Source organism: Lissotriton vulgaris, chromosome 1_1 (assembly GCF_964263255.1).
Source record: "Lissotriton vulgaris chromosome 1_1, aLisVul1.2, whole genome shotgun sequence".
In the NCBI taxonomy this organism is placed as follows: Eukaryota; Metazoa; Chordata; class Amphibia; order Caudata; family Salamandridae; genus Lissotriton; species Lissotriton vulgaris.
In genome coordinates this window covers 1,745,412,604-1,745,433,326 of record NC_141685.1, presented here as the reverse complement: position 1 = coordinate 1,745,433,326, position 20,723 = coordinate 1,745,412,604, and the positions used below count along the sequence as shown (strand labels likewise).

Genomic DNA, 20,723 nt, shown 5'->3' with positions numbered 1-20,723 from the left:
AATGCAACACTTTGAAATGGGAGAAAATTCAACTGAAGAGTTAACTTTACGTTTATACGCAATACATAAAACTCATCATTTTAATTTCCTCTCATGTCAAAGTATCTTTACAAATAGCAGGCATATTACTCCCAGTGGCCTGCCGACATGGTACTATATTTATAATAGGAAAACAGTCATTTGTTTAAATGTGAGGTATTTAAAGTGAAGAAACATGCTTCATAAAACATGAGCACTTAATTGGCTTAATTTAAAGTACAGAACCACATTAAGAAAATTAAATAGAAACATTTTTCTTCACTTTAAATTTTTCCCATTTAAAAGCATATGACTATTTTTCAATTATAAATATGGCACTGTGTCAACCAGCCACTGGGAGCAAGATGGCTCCGGTTTGTAAATGTTACACTTTGACAAGGGAGAAAAGTAAAATGATGTTCCAATATGGAGTTGAGAACAACTTTGATTTAAGAATAAAATATCTCAGTGCTTCCTTCCGCTCTGAACCTGTGGGACACATAAGGGTCATAAATCTGTGTGGAGCACTGCACATCATCGAGCACTGCTATCTGCAGGCTGATAATGTAAAATAAACATAACCTTTCATTAACTTTAAGAGGAAAACCAACACTTATTTATTGCATTTCTTAGTTAAAAATGAACTAAAGAGTGGGAGCTACTCTAAAGATTTCTGCAAGCTACTGGTAGCTCACGGTCGACTGGTTGGAGACACCTGAACTTGATTATTGGTCAAACTAAATAACTAAGAATAAATAAATTGATCTGAAAGTCATGTGTGTAAAAATCCCTTATAAACTTTTAATTTGAGGTTTTTACAGGACGAGTGACAAATCACAAACATCTGAAATCTCAAATGTATAGGCATTATACACATTCCCATCTGTCTTGCAGACAGGGAAATTGGTCAAATAAACAGGTTTAGCAAATGAGCTGAATAGTACATATCACAATATTAAATTTACAGTGTTTACATGAAATATATTGCATGAGCAAGGGAAACAATGATGCCTCAGCACCAAAAGGACCTTTTCAAATGCCACAACTGTTCACTCTTGCAATAGATCATAGATCATAAATAGGGCCAGTCAATTCTGTTTTACAATTCACAAGGGTGCACAAAAAAACAGCAAGTTCAGTTACTTAATAGAATATATCAACACTTCTGGATCCTGGCTGTAGCAAGAGGATTTTAAAAGTATTCTGTTTATGATCTTTACAAATCCATTTATCAATTGACTTTAATAAACATGGTGCTCACAAAAGCACAGTGGTAAGGCACAGTCAAATTCAGTGTGCATCATGTTCACATAACCAAAAGAAATCATGCTTTGTGCAAGTTCATGCTTCAAACCTAAAAACAGAATTTCTCGCTAGAAAACCTAATGAACTGGCACCAATCCAGTCTCAACATTTATTCAGATGGATAATCACAGAAAAAACATACAATAGATAAGTGGTCCTACAAGTTTTCTAACCAGTAAACAAATACCAGAAAAGTGCTTCAAACCGACCGGTTATGAAAACCAAGCACTTTAACTTCTTTCACAACTTTAATACTGATGCACAAAAGTAACTTTCACTTTTATATCTATCATATATTCAGCATCCATGACCCGAAACAGTAACCTAAGCATGTTTTGATGAAGAAAAACACACCCTTTATGAACTTCGCACTGAGTAGTTTAAGCTAGAATAAAAATATAAATAACGTGGGAGTACGACTTAATCCCAATGGTACTTTTGTCATAGCCCTGGTAATTAAAATAAATACACCTTTTTCACAAAAGTTCCAGTATCTGCCAATCGTTTTATTGCTTATATAAAGTTGAATCTATTACAACTGGCATCCGACATAACGCGCAATCAGCCATTTTATATAAAACCTATAAAAAGATATTTAAACTTCTATTGAATACTTTTTATGGTGTTTGGCTGTATAAGCTTTATGTGATGGTACAACTACCATTTCATTCATACAAAAGCATGTGTATGCGCATGTATAGTACATGACACACAAATATACCCCTACTTTACGTTATGAATAAAATCGCTAGCCACCACCAGCATTTACTTTTATATATACAAAACGAGTTTAGGTATGTCTGCATTACCGTTTTCTCACACTGTGATGATACCACTAAAGCCACATCTCCCAATATTTCAGCTATAACAAAATATCTACAGCAGCAGAAATTAAAGGGGATGACTGAAAAATCCACATTGAAGTCTTTGAGAAGTCAGGCAATTAAAAAAAAGTTTACATGAAACCATAGATATACAAGACATCTCCACGAGTTTGGATTTTTATCAAAACACTTCTTGGTGCAAAAAATATATTCTCCACATCTGAAAAAGAATAATTTAATGTTTCTCATGCAAAACATTAAATGCACTGGTAATGGCAGAAGCTTCAAACAATATGAAGCAATTGTTCTTGAAGATCACTGTTCTGTCGCACCCAAGTCCTCTCGGAATTCAAAGATCTCTGCGAAGTCCAAAAGATCACTTTCTCATCATTAAAATGTTGCGTACAAAAAGCGCTGTTTTCTTTCTTTTTGCAAAAAAAGGAAGACGGCAGCCAATAGAATTGTCCCCTGCTGCAAATAAGTGTCCTTGCAGTGGAAAGTTCCTTTCAGGAGTTTCCTCGAGAGTTAGGTGTAGCTGTCCGAAGACGGAGGTGTGAAACTGAGTTCATATGTTTGTTTGACGGTTTTAAAGGAGTGTTGCACGTAATGGCAGGAGGAAAGCGGTGATGGTACCGATCCAATCGGAGGTATTTCACTGTAACCAGTTTCCCTGTAATAAAGAAACCATATTAGAGGTAGGTATGATAAAACTTTAAATTAAACAGTGATACAAAAGTACAAAGAAGAGATTGGTTCTTTTTGGTGAGTGTTAAGCTTAGAATGGTTGATCAACCTGGGATGTTTCCCTTAGGACTGACGAATAGGTGAGGGCGTCTAGTTCTTTTATCTCCAAAACCAAACCATGTGACAATAACTATTTTAACATACATTTAATCCCCCAAATCTCAGAAAAGTGATTTTTATAAGGTACTGAAGTCGAAGGTAAAGGAAGATGTAGGAAAAGGAGAAAGGAAGATTGCCCATCTAGACAATATTGTGATTTTTTTCTATTAATGCCATCAAATTAGTAAACTTTATAGCAATGTATAAACAATTTTTACAAATGAATAAGTTGCTTTTCTTTGGTAAAGCTTTATCTAGTCTATTCTATTATCCAAGGGCAGATTCTTCACCTTGTGAATCTCCAGCTGCCAGACTGGATCCGTACGCTATTGCAATATCTCCTGTGAGCCAACATGTAGCACCAATGACTTGCATTGAGACTTCATCCTGCCTCTGACAACACTGAGCAGAACAAAGGAGCTACCCCAGAGCACGGACAATAGTTTAATCATGAAATGTTCTGCACCAATGAATATGGAATGTAGGTAACTGAATTAATCTTTCACTGGCAGTGTGCCACAGCTATTTGGGAGAGAACACTACACAGAACAGGGAGAAGCCCTGGTGGTGGGTAATCTGCCGTTAGAGTATATAGTATAATTGGAGTTACCCAAGTTAAGTATCAGCCTTCTCAGATTTACCCTGACGCATCTATATCAGAGGTGGGTCTGGTGCTTACTTTACACCAGGTAGTCCTACAGAGCTGTGCAGGCAAAAAGACCTTTGCTGCGTAATTATTAATCAATGCCTAGTGAAAGTATGGACAGACGCCCATGTGGCAAACTGACAGATGACCAAAACCAAACACCCCAATATAAATCAGTAATTGACGTGCTGGTGGAATGAGTTTGAAGGTCTTCTGGAGGATGTTTACTGGCCAAGGCATAAAACAGTTTGATATTGAGGACAGCCCTCCCAGATAAATAAGTTACAGACCTTCGGTTAAGCTCTTTCTGTTGGATATCGAGTCATAAACTCCTCACCTCAGAATTCTGCCCAGGCACAAGACAGTATCCAAAATGTTTGGCAGCAACCACTCGTGCGCGCCACAGGCCCCTCCGTGATCTTGAGCCGCTCCAGGGATTGAGAACACACAACTGTATATAGGCACCAGCCCTACACAATCATCAGGGTTTTTTGGAACTCTGCCACACCCTCAGACGAGGATCAACAGAGATTGCAAATGTTCGAGTGCGCAAAATCTAGCTCAGTCTCCGCCCTTCATTCTCTACCGAAAGTGGAACATGGAGGGCAGTGAGAAATCTGCGTTGGGATATGGTATCTACCAGGAAAAATGCTACCAAAGTAGCTTGTTCTTAGGTTTGGATACCTCTGAAAAATAGCTTCCTCACCTTCTGAATAGATATCAAAGCAGTATTCCAGTAAAAGGGGCAGGGTCTCAGGAGTGGATTTACTCTAGGAAGTTCTGCAGGATCGAGCAGGCAAAATTGATCTCCCTGTGGACTTGAATGTTGAGACAATGTTTTGTGAAGGTGCGAACAGACACCTATGTCACAGCCTGACAGATATACTGTATCAGAACCCCTCTAGCCAATGCACCCATGGTGGTCTTGGCTGTGGGGGAATGAGCCCAAAGGCCCTGGGGCAAGGTCCTTTTTAACCTGAGAATATCATGTTTTTTTTTTTTAAACACATTTTATTTGTCAAGCTTCACTTGAATTGCAGGGCCCTGAGCACCAGAAGCTACTGCACATCTCAGATATACATTTAATTGCCTTTTACGAGCAACAAACAAGTCCCCGTATAACGACCCCCCCACACTCCTTCTCCCCCAAATCGCATCCATATCACACCCAGTCCTCCACTGCACCATTGTACACCCATGAAACCGCAGTCCTTCTGGGACCTCCCGCCCCACCCCTGTACAAACATGAGAATAGTATACGCATCAGCCCGGCAGGTGCTACTCCATGTCCTGTGGCGGTTCCAGGTCTAGCCCCCGGTAATCTACCAACCTGTGCCATATCTTATAATGCTTGCGCAGGCATCCCCTGGCCAGAAAGACCGGTTGTTCGAGCCCCATACAGATGTCCAGCCCTTTTTTCCATGTGGCTGCGGACCGAGCCCTAGGTGCCTTCCAGGCCCTAGCACAGAAAGTACCTCTGATTAGACCTATATTATTTTGTCACAGGAATTTATCGAAAAAGTTTTGTAAAGATGGATGCTATAGAGAAAGAAAAAGGCTTTTAGTTACTTTAAAGACATTATTTTATTATTTTTCTTTTTATCTTTTTTGTTTTTTCAATTTGATTGTTTATACATAAATACAATTTATTTTGTCACATGAAAATAATCATAAATAACAAGCTTTCAAAAGAATTATTGTAGATTTCATAAAGTGCAGTTGAAGCGAAACACCCCTAGCAATTTATCATATCCTATTACCATTCATTCTCTCATACATACCTTACATAGCTCTGCATTCACTACTTTTTGTAAAAACAAATATAGACAGATGAACAAAACTTTACATAAGAATAACCCAAAAGTGTCTTAGGTGGACCACTGTAGATGTAAGGGACAGGGGTCCTACCACTTAATCATAAGCCGATCTATACATTGTTTTCCAATCAGCAAAACATTGTCCAGGTCTTTAGTATGTACGGCCTACGTACGTTTCGGTGATGATAGATAGTTAAATCACCTTCTTCAGGGCCAAAGCAAAGGACTGACAATTATGGTAACACATATATACAAAAGTTAAAAAAGACGGGGAGATTCTTCAATTTTTATTTATATGCGACTAGATCCTAGTTCTTCCACGAAGTGGACTTTAAAAGGAAACTTTATGCCACAGGTGAAGTAACATCTGAGTGTAAAAATAAGCTGTTGTAATCTTTAATTCCAGGGGTTGGGTAGGAACCAGGTAGAGCGTGTTGTTTAACGAATGAGCTTTATATGGTGGCTTCTTCTCATACTTCTGGTCATAGTTATATTCTTGTTCGAGGACCAGTTATTTGATTGAGTATCTTCTCACCATCGTGTTTTGTACGACGTGGTCTATGACAGGGGGTTCCTTGCGTTTGAGCACTGGGAAACAGTGCTCAAACACAAGGAACCCCCTGTCATAGACCACGTCGTACAAAACACGATGGTGAGAAGATACTCAATCAAATAACTGGTCCTCGAACAAGAATATAACTATGACCAGAAGTATGAGAAGAAGCCACCATATAAAGCTCATTCGTTAAACACGCTCTACCTGGTTCCTACCCAACCCCTGGAATTAAAGATTACAACAGCTTATTTTTACACTCAGATGTTACTTCACCTGTGGCATAAAGTTTCCTTTTAAAGTCCACTTCGTGGAAGAACTAGGATCTAGTCGCATAGAAATTGAAGAAACTCCCCGTCTTTTTTAACTTTTGTATATATGTGTTATCATAATTGTTAGTCCTTTGCTTTGGCCCTGAAGAAGGTGATTTAACTATCTATCATCACCGAAACGTACGTAGGCCGTACATACTAAAGACCTGGACAATGTTTTGCTGATTGGAAAACAATGTATAGATCGGCTTATGATTAAGTGGTAGGACCCCTGTCCCTTACATCTACAGTGGTCCACCTAAGACATTTTTGGGTTATTCTTATGTAAAGTTTTGTTCATCTGTCTATATTTGTTTTTACAAAAAGTAGTGAATGCAGAGGTATGTAAGGTATGTATGAGTGAATGAATGGTAATAGGATATGATTAATTGCTAGGGGTGTTTCGCTTCAACTGCACTTTATGAAATCTACAATAATTCTTTTGAAAGCTTGTTATTTATGATTGTTTTCATGTGACAAAATAAATTGTATTTATGTATAAACAGTCAAATTGAAAAAACAAAAAAGATAAAAAGAAAAAGAATAAAATAATGTCTTTAAAGTAACTAAAAGCCTTTTTCTTTCTCTATAGCATCCATCTTTACAAAACTTTTTCGATAAATTCCTGTGACAAAGTAATATAGGTCTAATCAGAGGTACTTTCTGTGCTTGGCTTATTTTCTTCTCCCCCCTCTGGACCTAAAAATATACTGGGAGAACTCTTCTTTTTTGTATGCCTTCCAGGCCCTAGCAATGTCTCTTTTCGCAAGTGTTAGACCCAATAACAGGAGGTGCCGCTTGTACTGATTACCCCCCCACTCCCTCCATGATGTGTAGTAGGGCCAGACGCGGTGTGTAGGGGAGCTCGCACCCCAATACCTCCGACAAGCATGTCTACACCCCCCACCAGAATCTATGTAGGGACAGGCAGTCCCAGACCGTATGGAGAAGTGTACCCTCCTCCCGCATTCAGGTGATGCTATCAAGCCCGCCTTCCACAGGCGCCTCCTGTTGAAGTACACCTTGTGCAGATATTAAACTGCACTAACCGCCAGCGCGTTGCTATTGCTGCCATGCGCAGGCTCGCGAGAACTTCAGCCCAGTCCTCTTCCTCCAGGTCGCCCACGCCCACCTCCCATGCACATCTGAGCCCCTGTAGGTCCGGGGAGCAGTTAATGACCAACATATGATAAATGCAGGAGATCTTGCGATCTGGAAGTTCCACCATAAAGACCTTCGCCTCCATGGGGCTAAAATCAGGGAGTGACTCCAGGCCCTCCAAGCTGGGGGCCAGGGCGTGACTAAACTGTAGGTAACAATAAAATTGGGCTTGTGGCATACTATAGTATTCCTGCATGTCTTGAAAGGACTTGAGTCAGATCTTTTACAACATCTCCCAGAACCGAGACACCTATCGCGTCCCACCCCAGGAAGCTCTGCAGTGCCGCTAGTTGAGGCAGGCGTCCATTGCTCCACAGAGGAGTCTCACGAGTTAGTGCATTCCACCACCCCATCCTACGCAGCGCCTACCTCCAGAGAATATCAGCTGTGTGGCCAGTGGCAGAGGTCTCCGAAGAGGCGCAGAGTACAGTAGGTTGTGAAGGGAATGGCGCCCCATGAGCTGCCGCTCAACCGCCTAAGCCGGGTCTTCCCTCCACCATACCACCACTCATTGAGGACCAGCAGATGCGATGCCTGATAGTATGAGACAACATCCAAAGTGGCCAGACCCCCGGAATAGGTAGACAGGAAACCCGTGCGCCGTGCTACCCTTACTCTGCCCTCAGTCCCACAGAAACTGTCCCAGCGCCGCGTTCACTTGCCGGAACAATCAGGGTGGGGCCGGATAAGGATGGTTCAGTAATTGATATAGGAGGCGGGGAAGCGCCACCATTTTTAATATGGCCGACGGACCATATATGGACAGGGGCATATGGGACCAGACCGTAATATCTTCCAGAGTACGATCCCACACTGGCACCAGGTTGCGCTCCCCGGACACCGCCGGCACATCGGATAAGAAGACCCTCAAATACTTCATTCCTCCCACTGCCAACTGAACCGAAGCAGCCCACGTTCCCAGCCTCTGATAGCCCCCAAACACCCAGATCGTGGATTTACGTGGATTCATAAATAATCCACCTTTCCAAGGGGGTAAGAAAAAAACAGGACATCGTCTGCATATAATGCAATTCTGTCCGAGAGCCCCGGGGACCACACGAAACCCCTAAGCTGGGCATCTATGTGCACCCATCCAGTCATTGGCTCCATAGCGAGCGCAAAAAGGTATCGGGAGAGGGTGCACCCCTGTCGCGTACCCCACCTGACAGGTAAGGGGCGAGAAATCGCACCCCCCACCCGCACCAACGCTGTCAGATCAGTGTATAGCAGAGTGAGATAGGCCAGAAATCGTGGGCAAAGATTAAGCCTCCGCAGGAGGACGAATAAATATACTCAGCTGAGGGAATCAAAGGCTCTGTCCATGTCGGACAGCAGGAGCGCCGCAGTTCTGCCAATTGTGGCGGGTCACTCTCTGGGGCAAGAACCCCGCCTGGTCCGGGTGTACCAGGTTAGAAATATGTGGGAGGAGGCGGTTAGCCAGTGCCTTGGCCAGTACCTTCGCCTCCACATTTAAAAGTGAGATGGGACAGTATGATGCACGCTGTTCTGGGGTCCTGCCGGGCTTGAGAAACACCACTACTTCTGTATGCTTCCAGTCCGGGGGAAGCAAGCCCAGCTCCTATGCCTCCTCCACCACCGGGCGATAATGCGGGCCAGTTGCACAAAAAAACTTCTTACAAAATGTACTGGGGAATCCATTAGGTCCCGGGGCTTTCCCAGGAATCAGCTCCCCCAGGGCTGCACCCAATTCCTCGTCTGTCAATGGCCTGTCCAGTTCCTCACCTCATCCGATACGGCTTTAGGTGGAAGGTCCTCTATAAATTTAGCTATGACCTCATCCGTGAGACACTCCCTTGGTGAGTAAAGATCCTCGCAATATGCTGCGAAGCTCTCGGCCACAGCCAGCGGATCAATAAGTGGCGCACCCGTGGGACCCAGGACTGTTAGCATAGTCTGGGAGTGGAACGCCCCTGGCACTAGCGATGCAGCATCTTAATGGATTTATCCCCCATTGGTAAACCAGACTTCTCGTAGCCAGCCAAGCCTGACGGGACTCATCCATCAATAGGGCCGCCAGAAACTGCTGCGCTAAAAGTAATTGCAGTTGCACCGGACCGCCATCCGCCTCCCATGTTCCAACGCCTCCACGGCCGCCTCCGGCCTCACCAATTACGCCTTACATTACCTACGCGCCACCACGCTCCACGAAATAACCACTCCTCAGATCGTGAGTTTCAACGCCTCCCACAGTACCTCCGGGGACTGGACTGACCCCAAATTTGCCACTAGATAATGATCTATCGCTTCTGTTAGATGCTCTCTGTAGCCCTCATTCTGCAGGTGCCACATAGACATACGCCATCTAAGTGGTTGCCGCCCCAGGCCAATTCGAAAGGTGATAGTGATAGGCGAATGATCTGACAGGCCCCAGGGCAAAATGTCAGCCGACTCCACCCTGTACGCCAACCCCCTAGGAACAAAGAGATAGTCAAGTCTCGAGAAGGAACCATGTGTCACAGAGAGAGAGAGAGAGGTATAATCCCTTCTAGAGCAAAAACCACAGTTGATGGACAGAATGCAGAACAATGTCATACATTCACCCCAGTATAGAGATCTGGGCCTAAATCCATTGTTTTTTTGCACTCCACACCACCCCAGTTCAATCCCTACTAGAGCCATGTAAGTGTTTCCATGTGTCGATCCAGTCAAGTCCAGTCACCAGGGAGTGTAATTTTGTCGGGGGACCAGACTCTACCGCACCCCCACTCCGCCATCTGTCCCGGCCCTGCTCCATCACGTTGTTCCAGTCCCCACCCACCACCGAGAGCGTATCCAACATGTCCCCCCAGAGATTAAGGAGCCTCTCCACCAAGTTCCATTTCAATGGCGGGGGCGAATACACTGCCCAACGTAGTGTCCTCCCCAAATTTGCCCTGGATAAAAATGTACCTCCCTTGGGTGTCCAACCATTGCTTCTGGTGTATGTAGGGGACCCTGCGGTGAATCAGTATCGCTACTCCCCTCGAGCCCCGTGTGAAGCCAGAGTGGAAGACGTGCTGGTATCCGTAACGCTGTAGACACAGGGCCTTCGTACCCATTAGGTGGGTTTTCTGGAGTAAAAGCATATCAGCCCCCACTCGTTTGGCATAGTGAAGAATGGCCCCTGTTCGATCTTGTCAAGGGCCCGCGTACGTTACAACTAACTATACATAGGGTACCAGGAGACACCCGCCCCCTCCCCCCCATCGTCTTACTGGACATCCCGATAGGTGTGCACAATTATGGCAGTACTAGCAGTGAGCAGTGCGTGTGTAGTGTTACCGTATGTAATCATGGACGTGCAAACTAGGAATCCCCCCACCCAAACAATGAACGTGCAGCTTGAGCACTAAAACAACCCCATACCCCCAACATCCCCCACCCCAATACCTCAAAAACGAATAGTTTCTTACCCGTCAGTGTAGTTTTGCAGCTTGAAGATCTTTCTGGATTCACTATGCTGTGCATTATTCCGCAGTCTAGTGGTTGGGTCCGGAATCTTAGTCTTTGCTTTCTTTTTTTTTTGTAGCCCAGGTGGGCGTCGACGTCCCACCTTTTGGTGTACTTCCTGTGACGTTGTCACGCTTCCTGCAGAAGGTCCGACCTTTGGGCGCCATCTTCGGATTCTTTTTTCTTGTTTTTGTGTTCTATTTGTGAATCCTTTGGCAATGTTTTCTAGTTTTTCCTCCAAGTAAATGATTTTTCCGCTTTGTCTTTTAAGGAGTCTGTATATTGTCCTTTTTATTTCCACCTACTTCTCCTGCCTCATATTTCTGGAGGAGGTGGGTGGGTTCACTAGTGAATCCAGAAAGATCTTCAAGCTGCAAAACTACACAGACAGGTAAGAAACTATTCGTTTTGCAGCGGAATCTTTCTGGATTCACTATGCTGTGCATCGACTTTGCAGAGGTTTTTTATGTTTGTGGCAGCTGGGTGGAAGATGAGCGTTGGTTGTTGAATATATGTTGAAGCACCTTCTGTCCTACTTGTGCTTCCTTGTTCATTTGTATATCCACACAGTAGTGCTTAGTGAACGTGTGCACTGAGGCCAATACTGCTGCCAGGCATATGTCTTGAATGGGTGTGTTAGCCAGGAAGGCTATTGTTGCTCCCTTCTTCCTGGTAGAGTGGGATCGTGCCCCCTCTGCTAGTTCTTGGCCTGCTTGTGGCAGAATTGTATAGTTTGTGCGATCCATAGTGCGATGGTTCCCTTTGTTACTGGTCTACCCAGCAAACTGCTTGCGAAGGACACAAAGAACTGCTTTGTTTTCCTGTGCTCCATAGTTCTTTCCATGTAATGCATTACTGCTCTTCTAGCGTCCAGAGTGTGCAGTGCCCTCTCTGCGCTTGTGGATGGTTTCTGAACAAAGCTTGGTATTTGTACTGTCTGGTTCATGTGGAACCTGGACACCAACTTTGGCATGAAGTGTGGGTCCGTTCTCATTACCACCCTGTCATTCTGTATTTGGATGTAGGGTTCTTGCAGTGTTAGGGCTTGCAGCTCGCTTACCCTGCGCAGCGAGGTGATTGCCACCAGAAATGCTGTCTTCATTGTTAGCATTTGTAGTGTGGCCTTATGGATGGGCTCAAAAGGTGCCTTCATAAGTTCTGTTAGGAGTAGATTAAGGTTCCATGCCGGCGGCGGCATCCTTTTAGGTGGTGCCATCCTTTTTGCCTCTTGCAGGAATCTCTTCACTACTTGTGATGTAAAGAAACTCCTTCCTGTCTCTCCTCTTGTGTAGGCTACTATCGCTGCTAAGTGTACAATCAGCGAGGATGAACTCAGTATGCTTTCATCAGGTGTGTGAGATATTTTAGCACCGTTGATTCCTTTTGTGCAGCTTTTTCCTACTGCACCATTTTGTGTACCTGTTCCATTTTGCCGCATAGCACGTTCGTGTAGTAGGTCCCCTTGCCTCCCGTAGCACCCGCAGGGTGCTTTCTGGTAACCTTAGGTGTGCAAACTATGTCCTCAGGAGTCATGTAGCTAGGCTGAGGCTCTCTGGCTCTGGGTACAATACTTCTCCGTTCTGCATGGAGAGTAGGTCTTTTCTTTTTCCGAATTTGTAGGGTGGCCCCTGTGCCATTTCCATTATTTGTGAGTATCAGGTGTGCCTTGCCCACTTTGGTGCCACCATTATCAGTATCATGTTGCTGGTTCAGCACTTGTTGAGTACTCTGGGTATCAGTGGTATCGGGGGGGAAAAGCGTAAGCAAATGTTTTTGACCAGCGTATCCATAGGGCATTCCCCAGGGATCTTTCCCCTGGTTGCTTGGATGCGAAGTTTCGGCATTTTGCATTCTGGTGTTGCGAATGGGTCTATCGTCGGTGTTCCTCACCTTCTGAATAGCCTTTGCGTTTCCTGTGTATTGAGCTCCCACTCGTGGGATGCAGATGCTGAGCCGATTCACTTCCACATTGTCCTTCCCTGTTAGGTGTGTGGTTAGCAGGTCTATTTTGAGTGGGATGGCCCGTCCTCCATATCTCCTGTGCCAGGTTTGATAGCAGGGCTGATTGTGTTCCTCCCTGCTTGTGGATGTAGAACATCAATGTTGTGTTGTCTATTTGGATCAACACTCTCTGGGTGTACAGTTTTTTCTGGAAGCCCTTGAGGGTGAAGAAAACGGTCTTTAGTTCAAAGTAGTTGATGTGTTTGACCGCATCCGCTGGAGTCCACGACCACTCACCCGTAGCTTGTTCATGTGTGCTCCCCACCCCATCTGGGTTGCGTCTGTGGTGATGGTCACCGTTGGGGTTGGTGGTGTTCAAGGCTTCCCTTCCGTTATGTTCTCCTTGTTCCACCACGATATCTCCTCCTGCACTGCGTGCGTTACAACCACTAGATCTTCTCAACTTCCTGTAGCTTGTGACCATTGTTGTTGCAGCCATTCCTGGAATGGTCTCATGTGGAGCCATATATTTGGGACCAGATGTATGCAGGACGCCATCATGGCCATGATCTTGCTCGCTGTCCTCACTATCAGAGCTCGCCCCTTCAGCAGGGCCAGTATTCTCTTGTCGCTGGGGAAACACCTTGCTCTGTATGGTGTTAATCTGTGCTTCCAGGAAGATCTTCACTTGCTCTGGTTCCATTGAGGATTTCCCCCAGTGAATGGAGAATCCCAGGTCTATCAGTGTACTTGTCAGGCGCTGTGCGTGTTCTTTGCACGTCCTGTGGAAACTTGCCTTTATTAGCCAGTCATCAAGGTAAGGGTATACATGGATCCCTTCCCTCTGTAGGTGCGCTGCCACTGCTGCGAGGCACTTGGTGAAGACCCTTGGTGCGGATTTTAGTCCGAAGGCTAGGGTTGTGAACTGGTAGTGTTCTTTGTTGATGGCAATTCTTAGTAGAGGTTTGTGCTGCCTGTTCATTGGGATGTGCAGGTAGGCATGTTTGAGGTCTATAGTGGCTATGAAGTCTCCGCCCCTTATCTAAGGAATGACCTCTAGTAGGGACGTCATCTTGAATGTTTGTGTTTTTATGTACTTGTTTAGGAACCTTATGTCCAGAATGGGTCTCAGTGTTTCGTCCACCTTTGGTACCAGGAAGTAGGTGGAGTACACTCCCTTGTTCCTTTTTCTGTATGGTACTGGTTCGATGGCCTCCTTTTGGAGGAGTTCCTTCGCTTCCTTTTGAAGTAGCTCCAGCTCCTTTCCTGATTGCGCCTTCCTTTTTGGTTTCTTGTTTGGCGGTGTCTTTTCCAGTTCTATGCAGTATCCCAACTCTATGATGTTGAGTATCCATTTGTCTGTGGTTATCTTCTTCCACTCTGGAAGAAATGATTTAGCCTGCCTCCTACTGGTGTTACATGTTCGTTGATGTTTGGTCTGTGTAACCCTCTGTTGGACTTGTTGTGCTCCACCCTTGGAGGTGTTGCGTGGGTGGGCATGTATTGCGTGACAGTCACTTTGAGGTGGGCTGTTGGCCCCCTCTTCTAGTTTGTCCACGCCCATTCACCCTCCCGCGAAAAGACTGGCCCCTTGGCTGGTACTGCCAGGTTTGTCTTTGCTGTCCCTGTTATGTTTGGCTGTCGCCCTGGTGGGACTGCTGGAATGTCTGGTGTGACGTTCCTGGCTGGTTTCCCCCTCTTCTGTTAGATCTCCGTGTCGGGCCTGGGGGCACACCTACGTGGTCAGGACGCGGACGTCCCACGCGCAGGAGATGTACAAATTCCGGCACTCCTGTACGCGGATGACGCCGTGTTGATTGCCCGCACTGGTGTCGGACTTCAGCGCCTCTTGGATGCCTTTGGTTCTTTTATGGATAATTTGGATTTGAAAGTAAATGTTTCCAAATCTCACACGATGGTAATGGGGCGTGAGTGCACCAAAAAAAAGACATAAATCCTTTTTTTGTAGAGGGGTCCCTGTCTCAAAGGTAACTACATTCCCCTATTTGGGTGTACTGTTTGACCAAAAGGGAACATGGGGGCCACAGATAAGAGCTAAAAGGTTGGCGGTAATTAGATCTTCCTCAGCGATCCTGGGCTTTGCGGGCAAGTTGGGAGCTAGGCCCATGGAAGCCCTTCTAAAGATCTATAAGTGCAAGCCAGTGGCCATTGCACTATATGGTTCACCTTTGTGGGGCTATGTTAATCTGGACCCTATCCAGAGAGCTGAAAATAGATTTATTAGATCTCTTCTCTCTGTACCTCAGTCAACTCCAACTTATTCGATTCATCAAGAGGTGGGTCTACCCTACTTGTCAGATTTATTGACCCTAGCACCCCTGATCCTATGGCTGAAAATGTGGTTGAACGAAGACCTCCCACTGAACCATAAAATACTGAAAGATGTTCTATCTTTAGATAAATATAGTAGCATCCCATGGATGGCCTATTTAATTAAATCATTTTCAGATTTGGGTCGCCCAGAACTTTTTTCATGCCCAGAAAAAATTAGGGTTTTGGATATAGGTTACATAAAAAAGGCATTCAGGGAAATGAAGGAAGCGCGACGCGAGGATGTTGAACTACTGAAGCCATCAGTCAGGTCACATAACCTTTTGGTTAGTGCCCCCTCCCTCGCACCTTATCTTAGTTTTGTTACTTCCCCTTATCATAGGTTTCTACTAACCAAGTTTAGGTTTAACCTGATACATTACTACTTAGGCTCTTTCAAGTGTTGGCAGAAGCCAGATCTAGCCCCACCTTGTAGTTGTGATGATTTTTCGGTGCAGGACACAATGCACTTTGTCATGTTTTGTAGTTTCTTTCATGAGCAGAGGAAAAAATACTTGCTCCCTATCCTAAAAGAAGCGGGCTTCACACAGGTACGCCCGGCGCTGCTTCACTTACAGCTTCTGACAAATCCCCGCACAACCTTTTGCATTGCTAATTTTTTAGTGGCTGCAGCCAGGGTGAAGGCTGCTGGCCAAACTTCGACTTAGTAATTTTTAAGGGTTAGCATGTTTTCTTTTGACATGAATTGCATTTGTACTTTTTTAATCTTGTATATAGTATTTTTTTGACGCATGTAGTCTGATGCTTTTATGATAACGCTGGGTTATGTACGTATCCTATGTTATGTTTTATTGTTTTGTTTCTTTGTATGACTTGTAATAAGTCGAATTAAGATATCCTGACTGACTGACTGACTGGCGTGACAGAGTCACTTTGAGGTGGGCTGTTGGCCCCCTCTTCTAGTTTGTCCAAGCCTATTCACCCTCCCGCGAAAAGACTGGCCCCTTGGCTGGTACTGCCAGGTTTGTCTTTGCTGTCCCTGTTATGTTTGGCTGTCGCCCTGGTGGGACTGCTGGAATGTCTGGTGTGACGTTCCTGGCTGGTTTCCCCCTCTTCTGTTAGATCTCCGTGTCGGGGTACCCCTTCTCATCCCCCTGAATTGTAAGGCCTCCATGGACCTTGCAGTTTTGTTTTCTTTCTTGACCTGGGTGAGCTTTTCATCCACCGGCACACCAACATCCAAGGATGTTTTGAGGCATGAATTTGCCACATTCTTCCCGTCCTCCACAAGGTGTGAGGCTCTTTGTTGGTACTCGTCTGGGAGGAGCTTGATCAGCTGTCCGATCTCGTCCAGAATTTGGTACTGGTGCCTGTTCAGAAGGGTGTATGAGTTTGCCATGCACATCACTGCATTTCTTTCTATCTTTCTCCCAGTAAGGTCCATCCTCCTGCTTTCTTTGTCTGGTGGTGGGCCTGATGTTGTTGGCACATTTGCCATTTTCCTGGTGGTCGCCGAAATAATGGAGTCCTCTGTGACTGATCCCCAGATGTAGGGAGGATCCTTAGAGGAGTGTTTATATTTCTTCTCCGTCCTAGGCGTGACGGACCTGCATGTTGCCGATTTCTTGAACGCCTCTTTCCTTTGGGCCATGGCACTCCAGTATGGGGAGGTACTGGCTCCTCGTTTGGGTGGGGAGCAGGGTCTCCAAGAGGAAGTCTGCCTTTGGTTTTTCCTCATCTAGCTTGACTCCAAAGGCCGTTGCCGCGTTCTTGATGACCATAATATAGACCCCAATGTCATCTGGCTGCGAGGGCCTCGAAGGATATGTGTCCACGGGCTCTTCTGGGCTTTCGGTGTCAAGGTCCTGCCACTCCAGGTCCTGTGTCCCCGAAGTTGCCGAGTCAAGGGTTGTCCGCTGATCGTCGCCCTCCTCCTCGTAGTAGAGGACTTCTTCCTCCAGGTGGTCCTGGGTCTCGGGACTTTAAGGCGGCCCTTCGGCGTCGAAGTCCTAATCCTCTTTACCGTCTTTGGCTTAGACGGAATCACGAACCTCTTCATCTTTTCGTCAAACTCTTTCTTTCTTTGCAGGATGTTATCCATTTCGGCCTCGAGCTGTCTCTTCTTTCTCTCCAGTTCGGCGGCCTGTTCGGTGTCGAACGGTTCGGCCGATCTCTTTGACGTACTCGTCGATGTTGAAATGACCTTCGGGTCCTTCTCCTTCGAAGTCGATCGTTCCTTTTTCGGGGACGTGCGTCGACGACGCTGGGCTGTTTGTCCTTGGATGCAGCTACGGGTGTCGAGATTTTCGGCGCCAGTGCTCCCTTTGAGGACTTAAGACTGTTTATTCGAGAGTCTGACACAGACCTTCGAGGATCTGTCGGGGTTTAGGGGTCATCGACTCTCCTACCTCTTTAGAAGTCTTCTTATCGGTCTCTACGACCGTGTAGCTGTCGTCTTCTCCGGCGACGTTGTCCTCCTCGCCGCTTGATAGTCCCAGGTCCCAAAGCGACGGCGGTAGTCCCTTGCCTTGCATGTTGTAGTTGGCTCTTCTCTGCCTCTCTCTAACCCGGAGAGTCTTCGGTGTGAAGGCGGAGTAGCCGTTGCAGTACTTGCTCTCGTGTTCGACTGGTAGGCAGAGGTTACAAACTGGGTGCTGGTGTTTCTGCACTTATTTGTGGTGGCAGTTACGGCAGAATTTAAAAGGCGTCTTGTCCATTTCTTGTGCTCAGGGGGCCCCCTGTGGGCGCATTCTCCGTTGGACGACGAAGTTCTCAAAGTTCTCCTTCTTATTTGTCGTCCCGGCTTGATTGTGTTGTTCCTTGTCGTCTTCTCCAATCTTTTCCGTGCAAAATTCAACTTTTCTGCGTCTTCTTTCCTCCAAAACTCTGGAGCGCCTCTCGGCGACGATCCAGACCCAACGGTGGAAAAAAGAATCTGACAATGGCGCCCAAAGGTGAGAGCTTCCGCAGGACGCGTGGCTACGTCACAGGAAGTACACCAAAAGGTGGGATGGACATGTCCAACTGGGGTGCAAAAAAAAAAAAATCTACAATTCCGGACCCAACGACTAGACCGCGGAATAATGCACAGCATAGTGAATCCAGAAAGATTCACGCTGCACAACTCTGAAGTACCTGTCGCGGCGGGATTGGTCATCCACCCCTAACGGGGGGCCGAGAGCCTCCCCACCAATGGATCCCCAACCGACTGCCCATTACTCTCTGGGCTTTACTAGAAGGTGAGCTATGACAACAATATTCTTTTCTAGTGTCCACTTTATCTCGTATTAGCTACAAAAAAGGATATGACAAAGTTGTGGCCTTAGGAAATAGCATGTGTGTTGCTGGTCATTGTCTTAATTACTCTGTTCTGTATCCTGTTTTGAATGTTTTTGCATTGATCTCTGCGCCCAGGAACACTTTCCATTTTGATGGTGGTAACGTGACATTTAATTATGGACCATGAAGCCCAACTAGTGTGACCGGTGTATTACTGTTTGTGTACTCGTTTGACATGCACGCAACGCTTCCCTTTACCAGCCAGTGGTGCAGATATGGATACACATGAACTGCTTGACAGCACAAGTATTTTCCACTACCAATCATTTTCTAAATACCTTTGGTATATACCTTATGGCCAAAAGCAACATTCTGAGTTGGTAATGTACATCTTGTACTATAAATCTTAAGCATTTTCAGTAACCTGAATACATTGGTATTCTGAAGTAAGCATCTTTTAAATCTATTGTTGGCAAGAATTAAATTACATTCTGTAAAGTTGTAATTTGCAATGTCTGCACTGCTCCAAGTGGTTATAGAGTCTTATTAGCCTTCTTCACAGTTTCTGAAGCAAAATCTGTTCGGCCAAATACATTTTAAGTGAAACCCAAATCAAATATGTTCTCTGGTATGAACACAGATATGCACAGCCAGGAATGCCTTCTTAGAACTGTACCTGTTAAGAGTCAGTAGATTATAAACGCTTTGAGGATAGTGTTGCCTTCTACCAGCACCTATAAGTATCATTGATATTCTTCTGGAAGATGCATGTGAGGAAACAGGATTTATTATATGGTGTGGTTGAATAACCTCTAAGGCCAGTCAGATTTTGTTTGCTAAAACCAGCTACCAGTCACCTGGGTACAGAGGTTTCAGAAGTTCCCTTCTTTTGGCAGTAACTTGCCTTCTGGGGGACTAAGCTGCACCCCGACAGTTCTCCTGGTTCCAGCAGGCTCGGGGGCAACTTTTGAGCGTCAGATCCTGGCTACAGGGGCTGAATAGTGACTATCTGGGAATCTAGGCTACTAACCTGCTCCAGTAGGCTTCTCCAGCTTTTGTGGCCTTGTGCTGCGACCAGGAGGTCATCCAACTGACCCTCTGAGCCTCCTACCTCAACTGAGCTCAGGAGTCAACTTTTCCATGATCAGGACACAACAGACAAAGTCCTTTCCTCTGCTAGCTAGCAGGTGCAGACTACATTGGTGCACTCTCTCTTCGTGTGGTCCTTGGTGCATAAAGGCAATGCAGCTTCAGTCCTCTTATCTAGTTCAACAAGATCCAAGTTCTGGGTCGCAGGAGTGTCCTTTTTATACCCCTAAAATGTGCTCTGGGGAGATGTAAGTGACTAGCCAATGGGCTACTAGGTACCTCCCTCCTCAGTATTACCTGTGAATTATTGCTTCTAGCCATCCCAGAAGGCCCCCTTCTGCCCACTGCTAACATGACAGAACCCCTCCCCTTTTCTCTGCATGCGAGCTCCCTAGCCCAACCTTGAGATGTAGTTACCAAGATGGCTAATAGCCCCGGAAAAGCCAGTTTAACAACTGGCTTCCCCTCTCTGTTTATAGTGCCAGCTTGTCATCTCTAAACAATAAAGCCGCCACTCTTCTGAGAGTTTGCCATTCGACCTTCAAAGGCAGCTTCTCCTTTAAAGATCGCCGTTTGGGCCAACACCCATTTGTCTTCCTGCCAGGGAAAGGTGTCACCTCTCCCCCACGCAAGCTTATATTGTGTCCCTTCATGGGAGTCGTTTACATGTATCCCTAGGATGGCAGAAAGCTGTCTCGGGAACAGACCCAGTGTGCAAACATGAATGGGACAGGAAACCCTGGGCAATAAAGTGGCACCTTTTTTAAAGTTGCACACAGCACCAAGTTACATTAATTATGCCTTCAGCTAAAAGCCAGGCTTAATGTAACAAGTTGTTTGATACCTTACAGTACTGACTTTAGTGTTCCCATTATATACTGATGTAATATTTTTCAAGATACTTGGAACGTCAGACATAGTGGAATCATTAAACTGAGTTAAAGTTGCATTTTAATTCATTCCACTTACAACTCAGAAGCTCTCAATTCATTTCAGCAAAGCCGTTAACACTCTACAGTAACCAATGCAGCCCTAACTACTACTGACTGTGCACTAAAAGGCTAATTAGTGTGGCATTTTAGGCTTCCTGCCAAGCTTGTCAAATACTGAAGGGCAGAAGGCTTTTTCCTAACCTTAGATTCCAATACCAATGACTCAATAGCCAACCAAGGCATTGAAGTATTAAAAAATGAT

General features: G+C 45.4%; 1 protein-coding gene across 2 annotated transcripts in view; it reads right to left on the bottom strand.

Moving 5' to 3' along the window:
* Positions 1 to 795: 795 nt before the first annotated feature.
* LEMD3 (LEM domain containing 3) overlaps positions 796 to 20,723 on the bottom strand; it is a 258,857-nt gene continuing 238,929 nt past the window's right edge. For both annotated transcript variants that reach the window (XM_086919032.1, XM_086919033.1), the window contains exon 13: positions 796 to 2,817. In XM_086919032.1, coding sequence (XP_086775158.1) covers positions 2,654 to 2,817 — 164 coding nt within the window. In that variant the 3' untranslated portion in view covers positions 796 to 2,653. The remainder of the gene's footprint in view (positions 2,818 to 20,723) is intronic.